This window comes from Nerophis lumbriciformis, linkage group LG10, assembly GCF_033978685.3.
Source record: "Nerophis lumbriciformis linkage group LG10, RoL_Nlum_v2.1, whole genome shotgun sequence".
NCBI lineage: Eukaryota > Metazoa > Chordata > Actinopteri > Syngnathiformes > Syngnathidae > Nerophis > Nerophis lumbriciformis.
Genome location: NC_084557.2, coordinates 36,677,590 through 36,701,812, shown reverse-complemented (window position 1 = coordinate 36,701,812; position 24,223 = coordinate 36,677,590). Strand labels below are relative to the sequence as shown.

The window sequence follows — 24,223 nt, the reverse complement described above, 5'->3', positions numbered from 1 at the left end:
TCAATGAGATGACAAAAAAGAGCAGGTGTAACATCAACTGCCCTTTTTCTTCCTGTTGTTATGCTTTTTTCATAGAAATACATGCATGCATTTAGGGCTAGGTGATATGGCTGAAAATATTGGTCGATATCCATGATTATTCATATTTTTTATAACCTATGGAAAATATGAACCAGGAGAAAAATATATTAAATTCTAACATTTTTATTTTTAATGTAACCTTCCTCTGATTATAACCCCCTCAGCGATCAAGGCAGAACAAAAAGGAAATGTCAACACAATCATGGAAAACACTAAAAAATCTTTTTAAATTAAGGTAAACAAATAAGGACTATGTCAGTAACAAAATAGTAGTCTGTGTAACATTTAATTGGGTCTGTTATATATAAGTATGTAAATGAATTTATGAAGTAACTATTATTTAAAAATTATTGGACCAAAATATTATTTTAAAGTAGCACATTTGTTATATTTTGATATTTATTAAATTCATACAGTCCTGCAATTTAGTTCCTACCTTTTGTTTCTGTACATCCGAATAGGGAACGCAGGAGGGTTGAAAAGAAAAGATGAGTGTGGCAAAAGACTATTTAAAAAAAAAAATCCCAAAAACTGTCATAATGTCGAGGTGATTTTTCCTGTTTTATCAACAATTTCTTTGCTCTCTGCAGCACTCATTTTTAGTTTCTCTTCTCACTCCATGCAGAGAATCCAGAGCAAGATGGCGAAATAAAACTTGATAGTTGATATTGTTATGTGATTGTTTAGCGTGTGCCTCCCATTGCTGCTCTCTGAAAAACAAAAATACAATATACTTATTGAAAGTAGATGCTTGCATGCTTTTTGTTTCAGGCTGTGTTCCAAATGTACAGAAATAGGCTAAATTGTTTGAGACACTCTCTCACATGACAGCAACCAACATCAACACAAGTGTAAACACTAAAAGAACCAAGAAAATGTATATTAATGACACAAAGTCTATTTTTGGTGTTGAAGTGACCAGGCCGTATTCTCAAATTCCACTTTATTGTAAGAGTCCAGATTGAATGTAATCTCCTACAGTATATGCAGCCTAAATGCTAATTTAGACTAATTTGTCAGCAGCGAAAGGCTAGTCATAAAAATGTCTGTCAATCTGTTAAATCTCACAGGCAGCTTTGACCGCCTGTCCTTTTCACTCACTTGCTCCTGAGTCACGACATGACACTCAACTGCGAACAAGCCCTGCCCCAACTGTAGAACAAATATAGACCACAACATTGCCGGCTTTATTACGTTTTGCAGCTGTTATTATTGCTTTCAACTCAACTCCTAGTTATTATGCTCTTGTTTTATTTAATTTTTCACTCTTCAGTCTTTACACACTTCTTTACAATTGTGTCACTTTAACACATGGCTGACATTTGTATTTTGTGTGTGTCTCGTTTTACTTTCTTGCAGATGACATACATGACTACCCTCAAGGTGACTTATACAACACAGAACCCTTCCAACACAATCATGGGGTAAAGACTTCATTATACTTTATATTAAAATGAGATGTATTGAGACAGATCCTTTACTCAACCAGTTAGGAATTAGCGTTGCTTTATACAGTTTAATGCATTTTGGACATTCGTATGGTTGTTTGGGGAACAGAGATTGTGAGTCTTGGACTTCACAAATATTCACTTGGATTAATGGACAAAAATCCCACAGAGAATCTAGGGCTGATTCCATTTTACTTCCATTTTTACTTTCAGAATGTGTTTTAATACCTTTCTATTGCGCAACTTCTTTCCCGATGGCTTTCCTTTTATCTCGGCAGTTTTTATACTATTTGTAGGTTGTTTGCACACAGTTTCAAGTGAAAATTGACAATACTTGTCATTTTGCTGGTTGAGCCTGAAAACGTGTAGAGTGTGTAAAGAGTGTAATGGTACGTCACAATCACTGTTCGGTAGGTGCTTCAGTTTTAGTTTGGTGAATGTGAGGTATAAAGCGAGGAAACAAAATTGCGTCATCATACAAATTATACCTATAAAGACAAATATTTGTGTTTTAATTCAGTGTCATTTCATTACTTAATGTCTTTTTCTCTCTAAATATGATGACAGTCGCCAAGATGCAAACACTGATCCCTCCTGCTACATCTTCTTATTCTCTGGTAGGCCAGGGGACTTATGTAATAAAAGTTGCTTTGATTTTCTACTAAAAATAAACATACGTTTACATCCAGAAAACAACGTACGCAACTAAAAATTAAAATGTATAAAAGTGTGTGCACGTACAAATCCAAGCACATTTATTTTTTTATATCGTTATCAACTTGGAATTGATCCCATATGTCTGCTTGGCAAGTCCAGATCAGACCCAGGCCACAGCCCCTTATAAATAAGCAAATTATATTGAAAATAGCCATGTGCTTGAGCTCAAGCTATGCCCAATCACAAGTCAGTAGGAGATGCTTTTTTCTAGACAAAGCAATTCTCAGCCTGTCATGTGTCTTCGAGAACTGAACACAGGCTGAAAAAAAAAAAATGGTCGGGCCAGGAAGGTGGTGAAGCAGAAGATAGATGTGCGTGGCCAAAACGGACTCGAGGAAATTAGTGCTACAACCCGTTTGAAAAGACAGTCGCTGCAATATGATACGTAAAACTTTAGCAGAGGTGGGTGACTGTGAATACCCCCAATATAAATATATTTTGTGTAACTTACAACCAGAGGTGGGTAGAGTAGCCAGAAATTGTACTCAAGTCAGAGTACTGTTACTTTAGAGATTTATTACTCAAGTAAAAGTAAGGAGTAGTCACCCAAATATTTACTTTAGTAAAAGTAAAAAGTATGTTGTGAAAAAACTACTCAAGTACTGAGTAACTGATGAGTAACCTGTTCGTTTAATGATGTTGATTTGATTTGATGACGGCAACAAATAATGCACAAAAACATAAAAATAGCAATGAGCAAATTCAGAGCCAGGAATATCTCTTAAGCAACTAAAACAATAATATATATTAAATAATAATACATTAAAATAATAAAAATTAAGGCAAATTGAGCCACAATAACTTAACAGCACCATAGGCTCAGTAGGGATTGATTGATTGATTGGTTGGGACTTTTATTAGTACCGTATTTTCCGCACTATAAGCCGCCCCGGGTTATTAGCCGCACCTTCAATGAATGGCATATTTCAAAACTTTGTTCACCTATAAGCCGCCCCGGGTTATAAGCCGCGCCTACGCTGCGCTAAAGGGAATGTCAAAAAAACAGTCAGATAGGTCAGTCAAACTTTAATAATATATTACAAACCAGCGTTCTAACAAGTCTGTTCACCCCCAAAATGTAGTGTGCAATCACAAAAATAGTAACACTCAAATTACTGCAGAGCAATAGCAACATCAATAACTCAACGTTGCTCGAACATTAATGTCACACAACACACAAAATAAAAATTTAAAGCCCACTTTCTGAAATTATTCCTCATCCATAAATCCCTCGAATTCTTCTTCAGTGTCTGAATTAAAAAGTTGGGCGAATACGGCATCCAAAATGGCCGGCTCCGTCTCGTCGAAGTCATTAGAGTCAATGTTGCTGTTGTTTTTCCAGCAGTTCCATGAATCCTGCCTTCCGGAAAGCTCGGACCACAGTTGAGACCGATATATCCGCCCAGGCATTTACAATCCACTGGAAGATGTTGGCGTATGTCGTCCGGCGCTGTCTCCCTGTCTTAGTGGCGCAGGTCATCTTGTTGCTTCCTCTACCTTGCTGCTCTATTTCCGTGTTCTACTGCGTGACTTATTGCCTTGAGTTTGAATTATGCGTTGTACGCGTGTCTCTTAATAGGAGCCATTTTGTGGTCTTTACAGATGTAAACACACAAATGAAATGAAACGTAATATCCGCGCTTCTTCTTCTATGGGGGCGGGTGGTTGCTTACAGTAGAAGAAGAAGCGCTTCCTCTTCTATGGGGGCGGGTGCTTACCTTGGCGGTTGCTTACCGTAGAAGAAGAAGCGCTTCCTCTTCTACGTGGAAAAAAGATGGCGGCTGTTTACCGTAGTTGCGAGACCTAAACTTTATGAAAATGAATCTTAATATTAATCCATATATAAAGCGCACCGGGTTATAAGCCGCACTGTCAGCTTTTGAGAAAATTTGTGGTTTTTAGGTGCGGCTAATAGTGCGGAAAATACGGTAGATTGCACAGTACAGTACATATTCCGTACAATTGACCACTAAATGGTAACACCCCAATAAGTTTTTCAACGTTAATCAATTCATGGTAAACACACTGTGCACTTCTGATTGGTGTTTCTATGCATTTGTGTGTGTGTGTGTGTGTGTGTGTGTGTGTGTGTGTGTGTGTGTGTCTGTGTGTCTGTGTGTCTGTGAGTCTGGAGTGCGTTAATAAATGTCCCCACACGATGTACATTTGACAGTGATTCATAGCAGGGAAGCTAACATCAGCCTACGGTGACAGCCAAAATATCTACTAACGTTACTTACCACAATGTGCTTCCTCAAATTCGACGTTGAGTTCATGTAAGCCAGGGGTGCCCACACTTTTTCAGCAGGCGAGCTATTTTTTAAATGACCAAGTCGAGGTGATCTACCTCATATATACATATACATACACACACATATCATATATATATATTTATATATATGTATATATATATATATATATATATATATATATATATATATATATATATATATATATACATATATATATATATATATATATATATAGAGATATATATATCTATATCCATCCATCCATCCATTTTCTACCGCTTATTCCCTTTGGGATCGCGGGCGGCGCTGGAGCCTATCTCAGCTACATATATATACTGTATATGTATGTATATATATATGTATGTATATATATATGTATGTATATATATATATATATATATATATATATATATACATTTATATATACAGTATATAATTTATATTTATTTTGCCGTTTTTGTTCGCATGTTAAAGGTGTTTTAATGAATATACATGCATGTTTAACATATAGATTCCTTTCTTTCATGAAGACAAGAATATAAGTTGGTGTATTACCTGATTCTGATGACTTGCATTGATTGGAATCAGACAGTAGTGCTGATAACGTCCACATTTTCAAATGGAGGAGAAAAAAAGTTCCTCCTTTCTGTCTAATACCACATGAAAGTGGTTGGTTTTTGGCATCTTATTTGTCCAGCTTCCATATTCGTTTTTATACACTTTACAAGAAATACATTGGCGGCAAACTCCGTAGCTTGCTAGCTTGTTTGCGCTGGCTTTCGGAGACTCTTATTTTGTTATCGCAGGCGCGATGGAGCGGCACTTTTATTGTGCGGTCAGTCTTTAGGCTTTTGATGGGAAGTACGGTTGAAATAAAAAAAGTGTCTTTTTTCCTTCACACTTTTGATTGATTGATTGAAACTTTTATTAGTAGATTGCACAGTACAGTACATATTCTGTACAATTGACCACTAAATGGTAACACCCGAATACGTTTTTCAACTTGTTTAAGTCGGGGTCCACGTGTGACGGTCATGTGACTGCCTGGCTCTGTTTGATTGGTGAAACGGAGTCCAACGTTACCAGTGACTGCATCTGATTGGTGAAACGGAGTCCAACGTCACCAGTGACTGCATCTGATTGGTGAAACGGAGTCAAACGTCACCAGTGACTGCATCTGATTGGTGAAACGCAGGCATGCCATAGATCCTACTTTGAAGGTCTGTCTGACAAACCAAAACAAACAAAGCGTGCATTAACAGATCGATACAAATCAGTAGCGAGTAGCAAGCTGAATGTAGATAAATGGAGCGGAGTAAAAGTAGCGTTTCTTTACTATAAATATACTCAAGTAAAAGTAAGTTGCATTAAAACTACTCTTCGAAGTACAATTTATCCCAAAAGTTACTCAAGTAGATGTAACGGAGTAAATGTTGCGCGTTACTACCCACCTCTGCTTACAACACAATGTGTTCATATTGCCCACAGCCAGTTTAGAGTTTCATGTGAAAATGATGTACTATGGATCGGCTCCGCGATCCCGAAAGGGACACTTGCAGTAGTTGAATGGATGGATGGATTTGTTTAATATCTTTTGAATTTAAACATGCCAGCATATCACAAAGGATACAAAAGTATATAACTATTGTTTGATTTCTCAATTTATTATTAGAACACAGGAGAGCTTCTTGCGGTAGCAGCCTTAGTAGTGACAGAAAGGCGGGTCATTCCTTCCTGGTCTTCGGTGCCATTAAGCCGCAACCACCAGTGGCTGCTGTCCACCCAACTTGCTAGACTGGTCCTGGAGTCGCAGAAAGACATTGTGACAGAAATAAATGGCAAAATGATCGTCTATATATGTTAATAGCCATCATCACAAATATGAATGTAAATATGACTAAGAAATGCATCAGCAAAAAAGTGAATTGTTTCCTTGCCTTGATCGTTTTTACATTGTTGAATTCAAATGTTGGCAAAGCCCTAACAACCACCTCTGTGTGTTGCCAATTTATCCACAGCCAGTAGAAATGTACGTGCGTCACCCATTAATTTGGCGTGAGACATATTACGTTTCCACGTCAACGGCAGTCTTGATGCAGCTTATCTTTGCCGTGAAACAGGACGTACGTCAGATTGTTCTATTATTTACATTTTTGCAGTTTTTTTTTGTTACTTTATTTAATGTTCCACGGGCCCATGAAAAAAACAAGCCCTGGTCCGCAAATGTACCCAGAGGTTATTGACACAATAAACACTTCCTGTCTTTTCACTTTAATTGCGTACCGCGTTAGAATTAGTACGGTTCTGTAGTCTGTACCGAACTGAAAACCTATAGAAAAATTTACCGTTACACCCGCAGTGTCTGGAGGTCTGAACATTCATGAGCTACTTCCAAGAATACCTTCATTAAGGCACGATCTCTACAGGCAACATTATTTTAATTATTAATCATTTATGGTTTCAAACAAATTAATGTAATCTAGTGCACCACTTTCATGGTGCATTACCTATAAAGTCTTCCCTCATTACAAGAGTATTAAAGACACAATTTTGTCTACTATCAGTGTTTTCAGTTGTTTTTGGAGGCCTATGTGAACATGGAATTATTATTTGGCTTGTAAAATGTCACTTAATATTCAAGTATTTTACAAATCAAACCACTTGGTAGCTGGTGCGAAAGAAGATCACACCGACCAGATGGAAAAGCATCACTCACTGGCTAACCCACCTTATGGGAAAACCCGAAAGAAAAAAAGACCAGATGCCCATATGTAAATCTTCTGAGTCTTAGATGCCAGTTTGGTGTGCGAAAACACATACAGTTTCGGCAACATGCCAACTTTGATTTTTTTTTTTTTGTAGTCTTCATCTTGATTTGGGTTTGAGATGACCAACGCTATTGTGTCCTCTTCCTCCTTTTTAAAGTGTCATGACGTACGTGTGGAGACCTGTGAGTCTCTCAACACAAGCCTGGCCACCCTGGCCTCATCTGACTGTAGCGACGGTTCTCAGATGGATGATCACTCTTTTGAACAGATCAGTTCCTTGACTGGGGTAAGAAACCAGTCTAGTACACAGGTGTATGCTCCTGTGTCCCTGACACGTATTGCATCCATGCTCATATTTTGAACCGAGCCACATACTGACACGCCCTAATCTAAATAGTACACTTGTTAAAGTGACTTGATTTGAAGTGCTTTTTTGACTTTCAGCGTGTTTTATTGCATGTTGGGCATGGCACTGGTCTCAAGTGGTTTTATGTACAAAGTGAAAATTATAAGACTCCACTGTAAGTTTCATTCTCACTGTCTACTCCACAGTTCTCAAGAAAGCGGGCCCTGTTCCTAAAGTTACGTTCAAGGGTATGGCATGGTAAAAAGCAGGCTTGTGATGTGGTGTGTGCTGATCATAATACCGTAGTAGATTGCCCATTAATAGGGATTCACAGTTAATAATTTTGATCAGAAATGTGCATAACTGCTTGTAAAGAGCTGAGTGAGCATGTTTATTAAAACTCTGCAGTGTCATGGAAATATGCTGTGATGCATTGTGAGACTTCATTAAAACTGTTTTGTTCTCACTTCTAATTATGATATGCTTCATTGAAGTGTTGCAGCGTAACAAGTGTTTTTTATTCACCTGTGTCTGTGTGTGTGCTTTTATATTCTGGTAAACATATTGTTTTTTACTACGCCCTACTATGTCTATACTTGCTTTTATCACATACCATGTGGTATTATTTTTTAGCATATTGAGTGTGGAAAAAATAATTGCTTCCACAAAGCATGCTGCGAAGAAACTTGTTTTGGTACAAATTTTAAAAGCATATTGTTTTTGGAACAAAACTTGGCATCATTAACAAAATTAGTTTTATCTGTTAAATTTCTAATTGAATTTAAAACTGTTGCAGTTTTGTCTTAAGTGTTTTCTATTCCCTTTAAAACCAGTAGTTTTTTGTGTAACAGCATGTTTTACATGTATCCTAACATAAACTGCACCAGAAAGGAAACAAGACATCACCCAGTAGTTTGGGGTTAGTGGTGCATGGACAGAGCCCAAGCATCCCCGCTCAGCATAGGCAAGTCCAAAGACATACACTGACTTCTTTTGGCTAAACTGTAATTACAGAAAATTTGGAGTTTCAGGCCCAATATAGGTAGGCCGCCGCCCTCGCATGGCCACCATGATTTAGTCTGATTTAGTCCAGAAGCTATAATGCGGGAATTTAGGCATTAAATATAACTGTAAAAGAATATGCATATTGTAATTACAAACTGTTTCCAGTCATTTAAGTGCTTTTAGATTGACTACCCAGACTGAAGAGCTTCACTTATCAGCCTTTAAACTAAATTGTTCCTTATGTCTTTTCAGCTGAGCTTTAACTGCTTGTTAGCGGGAACAGCTTAATGCTGTCGGCGACAGCCTGTCGCTTTACCTTGCTAGCAGCTACTGATTCCTCATCAGTCTGATGACGTCATCTTTTTTAAGGCACTCCGATCTATCTCCCCTCCACCTCTTTAGGTATCGCGAGTCCTCTGGACATGTAAGGCTTGTCTCAGAAAATGCAAAGACTGCATGGATCTCCTTGAGTACACAGAGTTGAAGGCAGCGATGCTTTCAGAATTCCCTAGAGAAAAGCAGGGATGCTCGATCAGATTTGCTGATTCATCATACGGTAGTCGACTCTAAAGGGAGGGGGCCATGGAGGTAAAGTGCTTTTACTGAGGGGAAACATTTGTTTGTTTTAGATGTGGTGTGGTGGATGTTGTTGTCGTTGCACTAAAATTATATAGCTGCTGTGGTAATATATAGTACTGCCAGTTGTGCATGGTTATGTCTAGCTGCCTGATCAGCTGCTAGCAGACATGCTGTCCTGTCATCCCTTGAAGCATTCCTGTGCAGTTTGTTCCCTTGCATATTGAGTCATATTCCTCTCTGCATTACTCTGCTAAGCATCTGGACATGCTTTCCATAGCAGTTTAAACAAATAAACAGGACACATATTTAACAGCAAAAGTAGTAAGAACAATTTCCACAAAACTTCGTAGAGCATAGATTTAGGCTTAACTCATTACATTGCCATAGTATTAATGGAACTGTCCACTGTCCAGAATCCTGATGAAACAGCTTGTCAGTTTATGAACCTTTATAAACTTGCATATCAACACTGTTGGAGGCCTACACTCTGCTAAAATACATTTCTTTATTTAGACATGAAAGCATTGCTTAAGCAACATATACAGTACATGTATAACGGTGCTTAATATGTTTGTTTAGTAGCCACCTAAGTACACTGACTTGCTACTGACACAGCGCAATGTGTATGATTGTGAATGGTGTTGATTGAGTCCAATGACTTGCTCTCCATGTATGCGTTGTGCGTGTTGTGATCTTGTGCTCCTGGTTTAGATTGACAGACAGCAGCAGAGCAAAGACTCTGTGTTCTTCCGCGATGGAGTACGTAGGATTGATTTCGTCTTGTCCTACACTCATGAAGAAGATTATAAGAAAATGGTAAGAAAGCACACAACACACCTGTAATTTGTTTACTACCCATCCTATATTATTGTACTTCCTACATATTGGATATATATTGGTTGGTCTGCTACCATATGTTTTGATCTTGAAAATTCAATGTTATTACTTCCGCCTGTAGTTTATGTAAGGTTATGTATTTTACAAAACAACTAAAAAATGTTATGGCCAGATTTTTATGAAACTTAGGAAATGAGACAAAGAACAACTGAGCAGATTTTGGGCCTGACCCGAATAATTTCCACTAAATTACCTTAAGTTTAGGCTTCTGTGCATGTGTACAGTCGTAATCAAACGTTTACATACACTTGTAAAGAACATAATGTCATGGCTGTCTTGAGTTTCCAATAATTTCTACAACTCTTATTTTTTGTGATAGAGTGATTGGAGCACATACTTGTTGGTCACAAAAAACATTCATGAAGTTTGGTTCTTTTATGAATTTATTATGGGTCTACTGAAAATGTGACCAAATCTGCTGGGTCAAAAGTATACATACAGCAATGTTAATATTTGGTTACATGTCCCTTGGCAAGTTTCACTGCAATAAGGCGCTTTTGGTAGTCATCCACAAGCTTCTGGCAAGCTTCTGGTTGAATTTGTGACCACTGCTCTTCACAAAATTGGTGCAGTTCAGCTAAATGTGTTGGTGTTCTGACATGGACTTGTTTCTTCAGCAAAGTCAGGACTTTGGGAAGGCCATTCTAAAACTTAATTCTAGCCATTCCTTTACCACTTTTGACATGTGTTTGGGGTTATTGTCCTGTTGGAACACCCAACTGCACCCAAGACCCAACCTCCGGGCTGATGATTTTAGGTTGTCCTGAAGAATTTGGAGGTAATCCTCCTTTTTCATTGTCCCATTTACTCTCTGTAAAGCACCAGTTTCATTGGCAGCAAAACAGGCCCAGAGCATATTACTACCACCACCATGCTTGACGGTAGGGGTGGTGTTCCTGGGATTAAAGGCCTCACCTTTTCTCCTCCAAACATATTGCTGGGTATTGTGGCCAAACAGCTCAATTTGTGTTTCATCTGACATCACATGGCCAAAGATAAGACCTTCTGGAAGAAAGTTCTGTGGTCAGATGAAAGAAAAATGTAGCTGTTTGGCCACAATACTCAGCAATATGTTTGGAGGAGAAAAGGTGAGGCCTTTAATCCTAGGAACACAATTCCTACTGTCAAGCATGGTGGTGGTAGTAATATGCTCTGGGCCTATTTTGCTGGCAATGGAACTGGTGCTTTACAGATAGTAAATGGGACAATGAAAAAGAAGGATTACCTCCAAATTCTTCAGGACAGCCTAAAATCATCAGCCCGGAGGTTAGGTCTTGGACGCAGTTGGGTGTTCCAACAGGACAATGACCCCAAACACACGTCAAAAGTGGTAAATCCATCCATCCATTTTCTACCGCTTATTCCCTTCGGGGTCGCGGGGGGTGCTGGAGCCTATCTCAGCTACAATCGGGCGGAAGGCGGGGTACACCCTGGACAAGTCGCCACCTCATCGCAGGGCCAACACAGATAGACAGACAACATTCACACTCATATTCACACACAAGGGCCAATTTAGTGTTGCCAATCAACCTATCCTCAGTGGTAAAGGACTGGCTAAATTAGGCTAGAATTAAGGTTTTAGAATGGCCTTCCCAAAGTCCTGACTTAAATGTGTGGACAATGCTGAAGAAACAAGTCCATGTCAGAAAACCAACAAATTTAGCTGAACTGCATCAATTTTGTCAAGAGGAGTGGTCAAAAATTCAACCAGAAGCTTGTGGATGGCTACCAAAAGTGCCTTATTGCAGTGAAACTTAACTTGACAAGGGACATGTAACTAGATATTAACATTGCTGTATGTATACTTTTGACCCAGCAGATTTGGTCACATTTTCAGTAGACCCATAATAAATTCATAAAAGAACCAAACTTCATGAATGTTTTTTGTGACCAACAAGTATGTGCTCCAATCACTCTATCACAAAATAATAAGAGCTGTAGAAATTATTGGAAAATCAAGACAGCCATGACATTATGTTCTTTACAAGTGTATGTCAACTTTTGACCACGACTGTATGTGTATGATACTAACCCCGCAGAGACAGAAATAATGGAGACAAACAAGAGTGTTCACTCCGTTTCTCTCACTACGCTATGAATATCTCAAAAGGTTATGACGGATTATTTTCATATACCTTTCAGGAAATCCCAAAATGGGATAATTATTCAAGTTCAAGTGATAACATTTTGAGGCTGATCTGGAACACTGTCTAGCTTCAGGACTGTTCTATTATCATATTGGGACATCTGGCCCGGCGGAGGTCTGCGTTCTCTGAGTGCTTTTCTAGTTGTCAATTGTTGTTGTGTAGCAAACACACACATTATAAAATCAACATTTCTCTCTCAAATGACCTACAGTGTAATCTATGAAAATATAAATGATAAAACCAACCAAACAATGCAAATAAAACCCAATAATGTGACGTCTTGAATGATATGCACACATTGGCTAGCTCTTGGTGGATGACATAGACCAGGACAACATGTTGGTTATTTGTTAGTTTGTTAGTGAATAGCATTAGATTAAATTTGGAAGTTTTGTCCAGAAAATAGATTATCTTTGTCAATGATGGTGTATAATTTGATTCTGATGCAAATGCGTGGCATCAAGAATGAGGGCAGTCCATTTTTTTAACAGAGTTTTGCAAAAAAGGCACAAAAAGTCAAATAAGATGTAAAACATACACCAGGAGGTAATTGTTTAGGACTAACTAAAAGGGGCTGTTTGCAACCTTTTACACTGCTGCCTCGAAGGTGTAACTTTGTTAAGTATTGTAAGTAGAGGTGGGGGAAATAATCGATTTTTAGATGCTTTGCAATTCGGACATGGACTATTATATAATTAATTAGTAAACTTAATCATCGATAATCGATTTATTAATTGTGAATGAAGTAATAAGGCAGACAGTTCTAAAATTTGGCTGACCCCAGCTAGCCACTTCACAGAGAGATCCGACCAGCCCTTTTATTTTAGGGCATTTATGTTAAAGTTGTGCACACATTTCTATGAATTTAATAAATGTAATCTGAATTAATTTAACGATTTCTTATCACAAATGCACTGTTTTTAAAATTTGCAAGTGATAAACGCTTATTTAATGAAACAAAAAGCAATGCAAAACTGCATCAAAACACATTAATTAAAGCTGCGCCAATAATCTATTTTTAATCGAATCGTAGCTCTTGAATCGCAATCGAATCTTGAAGTGCCCAAGGATTCCCACCTGTAATTGTAAGAATTATATCCCGCTCTTTTCAGGCTTTTAGTACACCATACGTAAAACATACACTAGGGATGTAACGGTAAACAGTATAATGATAAACCGCGGTAAAATTCCAGACGTTTACATTTTTAATTACCGAAAAAACGTAATTTATCAATGCATTTTAGGCAACACTGCTTACTTCCTGAAAACTGAAGCGCCGTTGCGCATGCGCACTACAGCCGTTCGGCTCCACAAAACATGGCGACGCCTACTCGGACTTTGCTTTGAAAATGTTCCCTCCAGGTAAACGGAGCCGATCGCTTCGTTTCACGTCATTTCAATCGCTTCTACTTCCGCGGAGACTCGGTGCTGTTGGAGGAGAAAAATATTTGATGTTGCGGTTTCATTTTGAACGTGCAACTAGCGCCCTTCCATTAGCTGCTAGGACTGAGAGTTCCCGCGCAGCATGCGATGTGTAGGGAACGTTGCCACAACTTGTTTATAAAGTCTTTAGTTTGTTTACTGGAATGCTCACTCGTCCTTTAATTTAACTGCTAACTTTTTTAGTGTTCAAATAGCATCAATACTAGCTAAAATGTTTTGTCATTTCATTGAATTGAACGCAGGCTGAGTTGTCGGTGGGGCACAAAGATTGTCTATTAGATGTGAGAGGTATCACTCCTGTTTATTTTTGTTAGCCAAACTTGTACTGAAGTACATGGCTGTTGAAGAAGAACAAAGCTTGTTTATTTGACTTAAGCTCCATTAGCCAAACTGCTTTGTGTGTTATATTGATATCAAAAAGTAAACACCATGTTTTTTATATCACTTGTGTTTTTTTCATTCCACAAAGTAATTACTTTAATAACCATTCATGTGCCATAGCATTTTGTTAATGTTTTTTTTGGTGTATAATTAATACCTATATGACAGATTTCTGCTCAAACTCTCAATGGATCTGTCCCGATACAGCATGTACATGTACACACATTAGTACATGTAAATGTGTGTACATAACTTAAAAAATGCCTCTCTCTTTGAAAATGTAAAAATAGAGGTAAATGCATTATATAATAAAAAAGCTCACACACTGATACTATTAATGAACAAAAACACAAATATTTGTCTTTAAATATATAGTTAACGTTTATCTAGAGCATTTTTATTAGATATTACACACTCCAACATTGTTTTACCAAACATTTACACAATTAATTATTCTGATTAATTATCGTGATTTCAATATTAATAAAAATAATCTTAATTATTATTTTTCCCATAATCGTGCAGTCCTATGTGTAAGATTAGACCTCATATATGAACACAATTTTTTTATTAATGGACAAAAAGTGCAGTTATGTCTTATGTCCATAGGGTGCCATCTTGCGAAATTTTCCCATTTATTTTTATCAAAGACATGCACCTGGGGATAGGTTGATTTGCAACACTAAATTGGCCCTAGTGTGTGAATGTGAGTGTGAATGTTGTCTTGTCTATCTGGGTTGGCCCTGTGATGAGGTGGCGACTTGTCCAGGGTGTACCCTGCCTTCCGCCCGATCGTAGCTGAGATAGGCTCCAGCACCCCCCGCGACCCCAAAAGGGACAAGAGGTAGAAAATGGATGGATGGATGAATAGTATTATTTTGTTTCTGCCATATTACTTTGTTTATAATGCTTGTGTTGCTTTCAAATGTACATTCAACTTTCTACTTGAGGTACATATTTACATTTTGAATGTGTTTGTGTTTAGAATTTCAGTATGTCGTTTTTTTGAAAATTTTGAGCACATTTAAAATGACCGCGATAATAATGATAACCGTGATAACGTTGGTCAAAATAAACGTGATAACAAATGTTCATACCTCCACATCCGTATCACACGCACACACACTAGCTTTGTTTGTTGCCAGCTAGTGATAGTGATTTAGCAAAGCTTAGCTACTAGGTAGCTATCATTGAATGTGTAGTCTATTGTAACAACAACATGACTACACATTTTTAGTTGCTTCTTTTGGACTCCTTTGCTCAATCATGCGTGTAAGGGTGGACGATACAGCAGTGAATAACGGTCAAACGCCAAACTAATTTGTCATACCACCGGGCAATTATTTTTTCCAATATAATTGTGAAAAATATACACATTTTTAAAATGTATGTTGTGTTAAAATCCGTAATTGTATTGTTGATAATAGAGGTAATCATTGTTATTATTCATTGTCAATAGTACTATTTCTATTGGTATTTGTATTGCTTCATTTGTAGTGTAATAATGTTCATTGTCATTTCTGTATTATTATTTATTTCACAAACTGCTTTTTTCCTATCACTTTTACCATCATATTTGTACATATCCTATTTGCTGATGTTGTTCTATTGTTGTTGTTATTGTTATTGTTGTGTTTGCTGTTGTTGTTGTCTCTCTGTCTTATCCCCCTCTTATCCCCACAATTTCCCTCTCTGTCTTTCTTTTTTCCTCTTTCTATCCCCTCCTGCTCCGGACCAGCTGCACCAAATAATAATATAAATCCATTTAATAAAGTCAAATACAAATAAGGCAACAAGAGAAGTATCCCACACTTCTCTTTTGTAAGGTACATTTGTTTATATATAGATATGGGCATCTACATCAACAATATGATTTGCCTGAGTAGCTGGACAGGACAAACAAAAAAAACAAAAAAACGTAATGATGTTTGTGATAAATTTTTTTGTTTGAAAAGTGCAACTTTTAGCAAGTTGCAAACAGCCCCTTTAACTGATGTTATGCTCAATTTGAGCGACTTTAGAATTCCAAATTCACTAAAATAACATTCACACTGCAGTCCTTGAATGCATTGAAGATTCTAGTGTATTTTTGTTTAAACTGCTGCAATGAAACTAAACATTATTGTGTTTGCAAATAACTACAAAATATCAAATGATAATCATCCTTTTTTCCACTTATCGGAAGCTTTTTTTAAATTTTGTTAATGGTGAGAACTGGCTCTTACAGGATGTCACTAGAGCTGAATGGGAGTCAGCAGCAACATACTCTAGATAACAGGACACTGATAAAAAAAGACACAACTGAAGGTCTGTTTTCACTTTTCCATTGGTAGCCACTTGGAGGGCCCATTTTGAAATTAACTTTGAAAGGGTTCCACTCACACAGTATAATTTGTGGCAAATGTTAGGCAGCTGAGAGATTTCTGAAGGTTGATAGTAGGTTATCAGACTTCCCAAATGCATGTTATTTCTACTTGATTGTGGTTTGATAAAGTAAATTAGGACCTAGTTCTTCAATCTAGAGTCAAAGGTAAGATCACGTGTCTGCTGGGACTAGTAGAATTGTTTCCACTGAAGAGCAAACTTGAGGCCAATTCATGTGTATTAGCTAAGGATGGTCCGATTTGATATCAGAAAAAAAAAACCACCTTCTCCCATCCGAACCACCCAAAAGACACAACTATCACATAAATGCTCAATTTAACATTGCGCAACATGCTGGTGTAAACAGACGCAGTGGCTGCAACGCAAAATACACACTTGTTTAAAATTTTCTAAACAAGAGTGGATTAATCCATCTTTTGTAAAACAATATATTTTTTTAAAGACAGGTGTTTAAGTGTGATGGTGCCAGAAGTCGTCAGGGGAGGCGCAGCATCTTTAGAATATTATTTTCAAACCTGTTAAGCTAATTTCAGTTATGTTTTAAAGCAGGGGTGTCAAACTCAAATACAGAGTGGGCCAAAATTTAAAACTGAACAAAGCCGCGGGCCAAGGTTGAACAAATTAACCTTTTAATAGGGACCCAAACAAGTTTTGCATTGAATATTGAACAAGCAAGGCTTATATAACTTTATAGTGACATGCAAAATCGAGTCTCAAATAATAATAATAACAATTAAAAAATATCAATGGCATATCAAATACAATTTAAATAAAAATGTAATGCCTCTTTTCTATTTGCAGCCTTCTGAGGTAAATATCAACATTAACTTTTTCCACAGGCTTATAAATTTGAAAATAAAATAACAATGAATAAACCAACCATTCAGGACTTTAAACTGCTCAGTTTGCAACACACTGATCTAATCTGACGTGCCCAAGCCGGATACCTGGCATCTTTTCTTGGATGTTAGTTCATTAATGTCGGGGCTCAGGCTTTGAGCTGAGGCAACTTTCATTATCGAACGAAAGTGTTCATCAGTCATTATATCTCGTAGTCCACCCGGACCACAGTCTTGGGGGCGTGCCTTAAAGGCACTGCCTTTAACGTCCTCTACAAGCTCACGTCACGTCCGCTTTTCATCCATTCTAACAACGTGCCGGCCCAGCCACAAGATGTGTACGCACACACACGTGAATGCAAGGCATACTTGATCAACAGCGATACAGGTTACACTGAGGGTGGCCGTATAAACAACTTTAACACTGTTAGAAATATACGCCAGACTGGGAATCCACACCAAACAAGAATGACAAACACATTTCGGGAGAACATCCGCACCTAGCACAACATAAACACAACAGAACAAATACCCAGAACCCTTTGCAGTACTAACTCTCCCGGGACGCTACAAAATACCCCCCATCCCCCCCACCCCTCACACACACACACCTTGTAGCGTCCCGGAAGAGTTAGTGCTGCAAAGGATTCTGGGTATTTGTTCTGTTGTGTTTATGTTGTGTTACGGTGCGGATGTTCTCCCGAAATGTGTTTGTCATTCTTGTTTGGTGTGGGTTCACAGTGTGGCGTATATTTCCCAACACTCTTAGGAAAACATTTTTGTGTGCAGACAAATAGATTTTAGATGTGGTGGGGAAGCACCTACCGCTCTGAGAGAGCCGATACTTTCTCCTTCTCTCCAAAAACTATTTGTCTGCACACAATAATCTTTTTCTAATATTTAAAGAAGACATGATCAATTTATCCTCTCAACCAGTGGCGGGCCGTGCGTTTCCCACCTAGGCCTTCAGTGATGTGCGATTTCAATGATTACCTCTCAAAATACCATCATTTATGTCCCCACATGACCATTGCTGGAGAAATACTATACAGGAACACATTTAAGCACTACTGGGCATTGTACAAAACAGGTTATTTTCTGGCACATTTAAAAATCAATAAACCCGCATCAACCATTAAAACATATCTTATGTGGTACTGTCAAAATTAAAATTGCAAAAAACATTTTAAACGTGAAAAAATAAAGAAATAAAATATCTGAACTCACATTTCATCGACAGCTGAGCTAGCTTCCGGGGTTGGCTGACATCGTCTTCCAAGATGTAGTTTCTCTTTAAATATCCTTCTTGAAAATGGCCTTGCAAATATATGTGTTGTCTTGTCTAATCATAAAAGATGCAGATGAGGCGTGTTGGCTGAGTTCTTAAAGTTTACTCCACAGCGTGCTCGTCAATAACATCCAGCTGCCCGGCAACAACCTAAACGGGGCTACTGCGCATGATCTACACTACTGTGGCATGCTGGGTAATGGAGTTATTATGTTACCTGGATCATAACATCACTATATATCTGCCTTAGGCCATCTAGAAGGCCTTACTGACAACAACTTGTGATCTGATTGGCTATCGCAACTGTCTATCACCTGTATGTGCCCGTTCACCTACTGTGCACAGACGCCCGCATTGCTGAATCTGAAGGCTCAGGCAGATTTGGTACAGCATGGCAACATTAGCTAGCTGAATTCTGATTGGATAAAAACTCTATAAACGCAAAACAACAGCGCTGGAAGGAATATAATATGACATGAAGAGAATATGAATACTTTTAGATATTTAGGGAAATTAAATCAAAAATTGCTTTTATCTTTAATTATGATCATGATTTCTGGTCATGTTAGGCCAGCAAAAAGGCTTTGCTGGGCGTGACGGCACACCACTGCTCTCAACGCACTTGTATGCGCGGGGCCCCAGCATGTACGACTCTCCACAGAAGGAAGTGGAGTTTAATACCAGATGATTCCATCGGGAGGTTGATAGTCAAATCAAACTCCTCCGAATGGAATCTTTGACTATAAGACTGAACAGATATTAAACACTGAACAGATTTTTATTTCCTATGATGGGAGATTAAACAGTGTGTCACATTTCAACACCCCTGCTCTGAAGAGCTGTGGTACATAACATGTACTTGTATGCACTGTAAACTATATTTCATTTTTTCTACTTTAGGAAAAGAGGGCTGTGTACGAAGCCAACCTCATGAAAGTTGGTTTGGAGCTGGAGAGGGAAGATAAATCTGTAAGAGCTTGTGGTCATTGATGTAATCATGTGTCTCACAATGGAAGCCGCCAACTTAAAGGTGTATGTGTGTATCATATTTCATTGCTCATATCACTAGGAATCAGAGGATGGAAATACCTACTTTGTGAAGATCCACGCCCCGTGGGAAGCGTTGACCACCTACGCAGATGTGCTAAAGATCAAGGTCCCCTTTAAAGCCAATGACATCCAGAGCAAAGAAAAGAGGATAAACTGTTGGGCCAACCCTTTCCAACTTCCGGAGCACATCATTCATCCTGACCAAGACTACTTCACCGCTCCCTTTGACAAGACCAAGTCTGACTTCTTCCTCATTGATGATACAGACACATTCTTTTCCGATGCCGTGCGCAACAGAATAGTAAGGATGATTTTTGTTTTCATTTTTTTAAATAATTATCTTACCCTTCAAGTTGAAGCACACATTTCTATATTTAAAGCTTCATATTAAAAATGTTTGTTGGGCCATGATCACCGAGGTAACTAGTTATGCAGCTATACCATACTGAGCTGATGAGCTGCTGCATCGCCTCAGAGCTGGTAAAAGTTAATTCTAGATTATAAATCATGCCTCTCACTTGTGTAGTAGAAGTTTGTGGCCATAAACTGAAACATTGGTCAACTTTGACATCCTACTTATACCCGGAGATCGCGAGAAAGACATTAAAAGACGCCTCTTTTTCAGCCATCTTTTTTTTTTTTTTAACCTGCATGATAATTATGATGTTGGCCCTGTGATGAGGTGGCGACTTGTCCAGGGTGTACCCCGCCTTCCGCCCGAATGCAGCTGAGATAGGCTCCAGCACCCCCCGCGACCCCAAAAGGGACAAGTGGTAGAAAATGGATGGATGGATGGATAATTATGATCTAAACTGGAAGATATAAACACCCCATCAGTTGGCATCCCACTGAGAGCAGACATTGTACAGTAAGTTATTGTTTGTAGTATTATTGTTATTATTGTTTGTATTTCTTAGTTAGCACTTAGCAAAGGTGTTACTTGCTGGGTCTGCTTATCACTTCTAAATTGCCTATCTCTTCTAAAACTTGTAGCTCATCCTCTGTATATTCAGGCTAAAATATAAGGTTCTGATCATCATTTGACACAAAGTCGTCGTTGGCTCACATGAAGTCTGCTATGATGAGTGGCAGTAGTTGTTGTTGTTGAAGGGAATAGCGAACACAAAAAAATATTACATGTTAGTATTAATGTGCCTAGTAACTACATTACAAACATACTTACAGGCTCAGCATGTATATAAAACGTTGATGGAGGTTTTCGGATGTTTCTTAGAGTGCTTTATAGGTTTTTAGTTGGCTTTTGCTAGCGTTTATTTACAAGTTAGAATGCATAAAGAAAGAAAAATGTTTGCTTGTCTCACATAAGGATTGCGAAAGATAGACACAATTCCAAAAAAAAGTGCAGTTCCTCTTTAACAATCCTTTCCAAAGGTTCAGATGAAAATTGAATTTGACAAAAATCTAAACATTTTTCCTACAGGTAACAATTTAAATCCAATTAATTTGTTTCACACATTCAAAAATGTTAACACAAAACGCTTTCTGTGGAGAATATTATTGTTTTACACCCAGAAAAACATTGCAAGTTCATTGTAAGTTCTACAGACTTACAACATTTTACAGACTAACAAAATAACCAATGCCCTGTGTCAATTATGACAATGTCAGAGAGACATGAATTTAACAATATGTATTGTACATTGCATTGGTATAAAACGATACTGCTTCATACAATAATGTTTTATTTAGAACATTTACAACAATATAAGACAGGGGCACAACTGAGTGTTATGTCACATGTTTTTAATATACGGTAATTTAAATCCCATTAATTTGTGGCAGGTGTACCTAAAGGATGTAATTTTCATTTGAATGCATCATCAGGTAACCTGACTCTCGACAGATCCTTGTAGTGTGGAGCTCAGCGAACTACAAGGATCTGGGGCTATCATCAGGGGCCATAGCTCAGATGGTAGAGCGGCCGTCCAGCAATTTAGTGGGTTCCTGGTATGAATCCAGCTTCCACTATCCTAGTCACGGCCGTTGTGTCCTGGGCAAGACCCTTGTGAAGTGAAGTGAATTATATTTATATAGCGCTTTTCTCTAGTGACTCAAAGCGCTTTTACATAGTGAAACCCAATATCTAAGTTACATTTAAACCAGTGTGGGTGGCACTGGGAGCAGGTGGGTAAAGTGTCTTGCCCAAGGACACAACGGCAGTGACTAGGATGGCGGAAGCGGGGATCGAACCTGGAACCCTCAAGTTGCTGGCACAGCCACTCTACCAATCAAGTTATACCGCCCACTTCACCCACCTTGCCTCCAGTGCGCTTCCACTGGTGTATGAATGTGAATAAATGTTTGATCGTGGTCAGAGAAGCCGTAGACGTAAATTGGCAGCCACGTTTCCGTCAGTCTACCCCAGGGCAGCTGTGGCTACTAGAGATGTTCGTTAATATCGGCCTGCCGATATTATCGGCCGATAAATGCGTCAAAATGTAATATCAGAAATTATCGGTATCGTTTTTTTTATTATCGGTATCGTTTTTATTTATTTATTTATTTTTTATTTTTTATTTTTTATTTTATTAAATCAACATAAAAAACACAATATACACTTACAATTAGTGCACCAACCCAAACAACCTCCCTCCCCCATTTACACTCATTCACACTCATTCACACACAAAAGGTTGTTTCTTTCTGTTATTAATATTCTGGTTCCTACATTATACATCAATATATATCAATACAGTCTGCAAGGGATACAGTCCGTAAGCACACATGATTGTGCGTGCTGCTGGTCCACTAATAGTACTAACCTTTAACAGTTAATTTTACTAATTTCCATTACTAGTTTCTATGTAACTGTTTTTATATTGTTTTACTTTCTTTTTTATTCAAGAAAATGTTTTTAATTTATTTATCTTATTTTATTAATTAAAAAAAAAAAGTACCTTATCTTCACCATACCTGGTTGTCCAAATTAGGCATAATAATGTGTTAATTCCACGACTGCATATATCGGTTGATATTGGTATCGGTTGATATCGGTATCGGTAATTAAAGAGTTGGACAATATCGGAATATCGGATATCGGCAAAAAGCCATTCTCGGACATCCCTAGTGGCTACCAATGTAGCTTGCCGCCACCACAATGTGAATGTGGCGTAAATTAATAATGGGCTCTCAATTCTCAACGGTGAATTCTCAATTCTCACTGTAAAGCACTTTGAGTGTCTGGAAAAACGCTCTATAAATCTAATTAATTATTAGTATTGCTTTGAGTAAATCTGTTTCTCTGCCAAGGTGTACTACATCCTCTCCCGATGTTCGTATGTGAATGACGAATGTGAGAAAGACAAGAAAGGGATCAAGCGGCTGCTGAACAACGGCACATACAATGGTGCCTTCCCGTTGCACGATGTAAGACCCTTTTAGTTAACTTTTCACAAGTTTTGTTAGAACATAAGTGGAATATGCATGTACTACATTCTTACAGAAAGTCAAATCACAATATTGTTAAAAGTTAAAAACCAGGATGAATCTGAGGTATTATTTTTGTGTTCAGTGTAGGTATTGGACAAGATCAAAGGATCCTAATTGCCAAAGCGAAAGATTCACTCTCTACAAACACTGGGCCACATTCTCATGTTTCTTCAAAGAGCAGCCCCTCGACCTCATAAGGTGATACTACATCAATATTTGCTACATGTATATTCTTGCTTAATGGCTCACAGCACAAAACGTCACTAGAAAAAAGCACTATATAAATTTAATCCATTATTATTATTATTATTATTTTATTTGTACAGGGATTACTATGGGGAGAAGATTGGCATTTATTTTGCCTGGCTGGGCTTCTACACTGAGATGTTGTTCTTTGCTGCAATTGTCGGAACGCTTTGTTTCTTATATGGATTTGCCACATTTGAGGACAACGAGTGGAGGTGCGTTTTTCAAAGGAATTCCTTAAACCAACAGCACGTTATTCTGTGACACATCACTCATTGAATTGTTTATCAAATGTTTCTTAGTAAGGAAATCTGTAGTGAACAAATCGGAGGCAAATTTGTGATGTGTCCGCTGTGTGACAAGAAATGTAACTACTGGAAACTCAACATGATATGCAACTCTACATGGGTAAGGCATTATTATTCAAATATCATTCATGATCAAATTGGCAATATATTTCATTGTGCTCAACCTGCATGTCAACAAGAAGTTGGCATATTATATTAATAATAATTCTAATGTATTTTCTTTCAGCAATCTCACCTGTTTGACAATAACGCAACTGTGTTTTTTGCCATATTCATGGGGATTTGGGGTGAGTTAACCTAAAAATACCAGTTGGCTCTGTGGTGCACTTTCAGACCTGAGGCTCCACCTAGTGGTACCTTTCACAGAGATACATTATTGTACAGCTGTGGTTCTCAAACTGTTTTCACTAAGTGCCACCGCAGAAAAAACTTGGCTCTCCAAGTACCACCATAAAGACCCACATTAAATTACAATAACGTAGTAGGCCTAAGTATTCATTAAAAACAATGCAGAGGTTTTATTTAACAAGTATATTCAATATTTTGGCCACTATAACTTTACACAGTTTGAACATAGGAAAATAAAACACTGT

The 24,223-nt window shown here is 37.9% G+C and overlaps 1 protein-coding gene across 3 annotated transcripts in view; it reads left to right on the top strand.

Annotated features, from left to right (window-relative positions):
* The window catches only part of ano5a (anoctamin 5a), a 39,476-nt gene that overhangs the window by 1,656 nt on the left and 13,597 nt on the right, over positions 1–24,223 (top strand). The window contains exons 2-11 of one of the 3 annotated variants that reach the window (XM_072913948.1): positions 1,441–1,505; positions 7,424–7,552; positions 9,908–10,012; positions 19,477–19,545; positions 19,646–19,927; positions 22,897–23,013; positions 23,159–23,274; positions 23,403–23,537; positions 23,625–23,730; positions 23,857–23,917. In XM_072913948.1, coding sequence (XP_072770049.1) covers positions 1,441–1,505; positions 7,424–7,552; positions 9,908–10,012; positions 19,477–19,545; positions 19,646–19,927; positions 22,897–23,013; positions 23,159–23,274; positions 23,403–23,537; positions 23,625–23,730; positions 23,857–23,917 — 1,185 coding nt within the window. The remainder of the gene's footprint in view (positions 1–1,440; positions 1,506–7,423; positions 7,553–9,907; positions 10,013–19,476; positions 19,546–19,645; positions 19,928–22,896; positions 23,014–23,158; positions 23,275–23,402; positions 23,538–23,624; positions 23,731–23,856; positions 23,918–24,223) is intronic. The other 2 variants (XM_061969675.2, XM_061969676.2) reach the window with 2 other exon arrangements.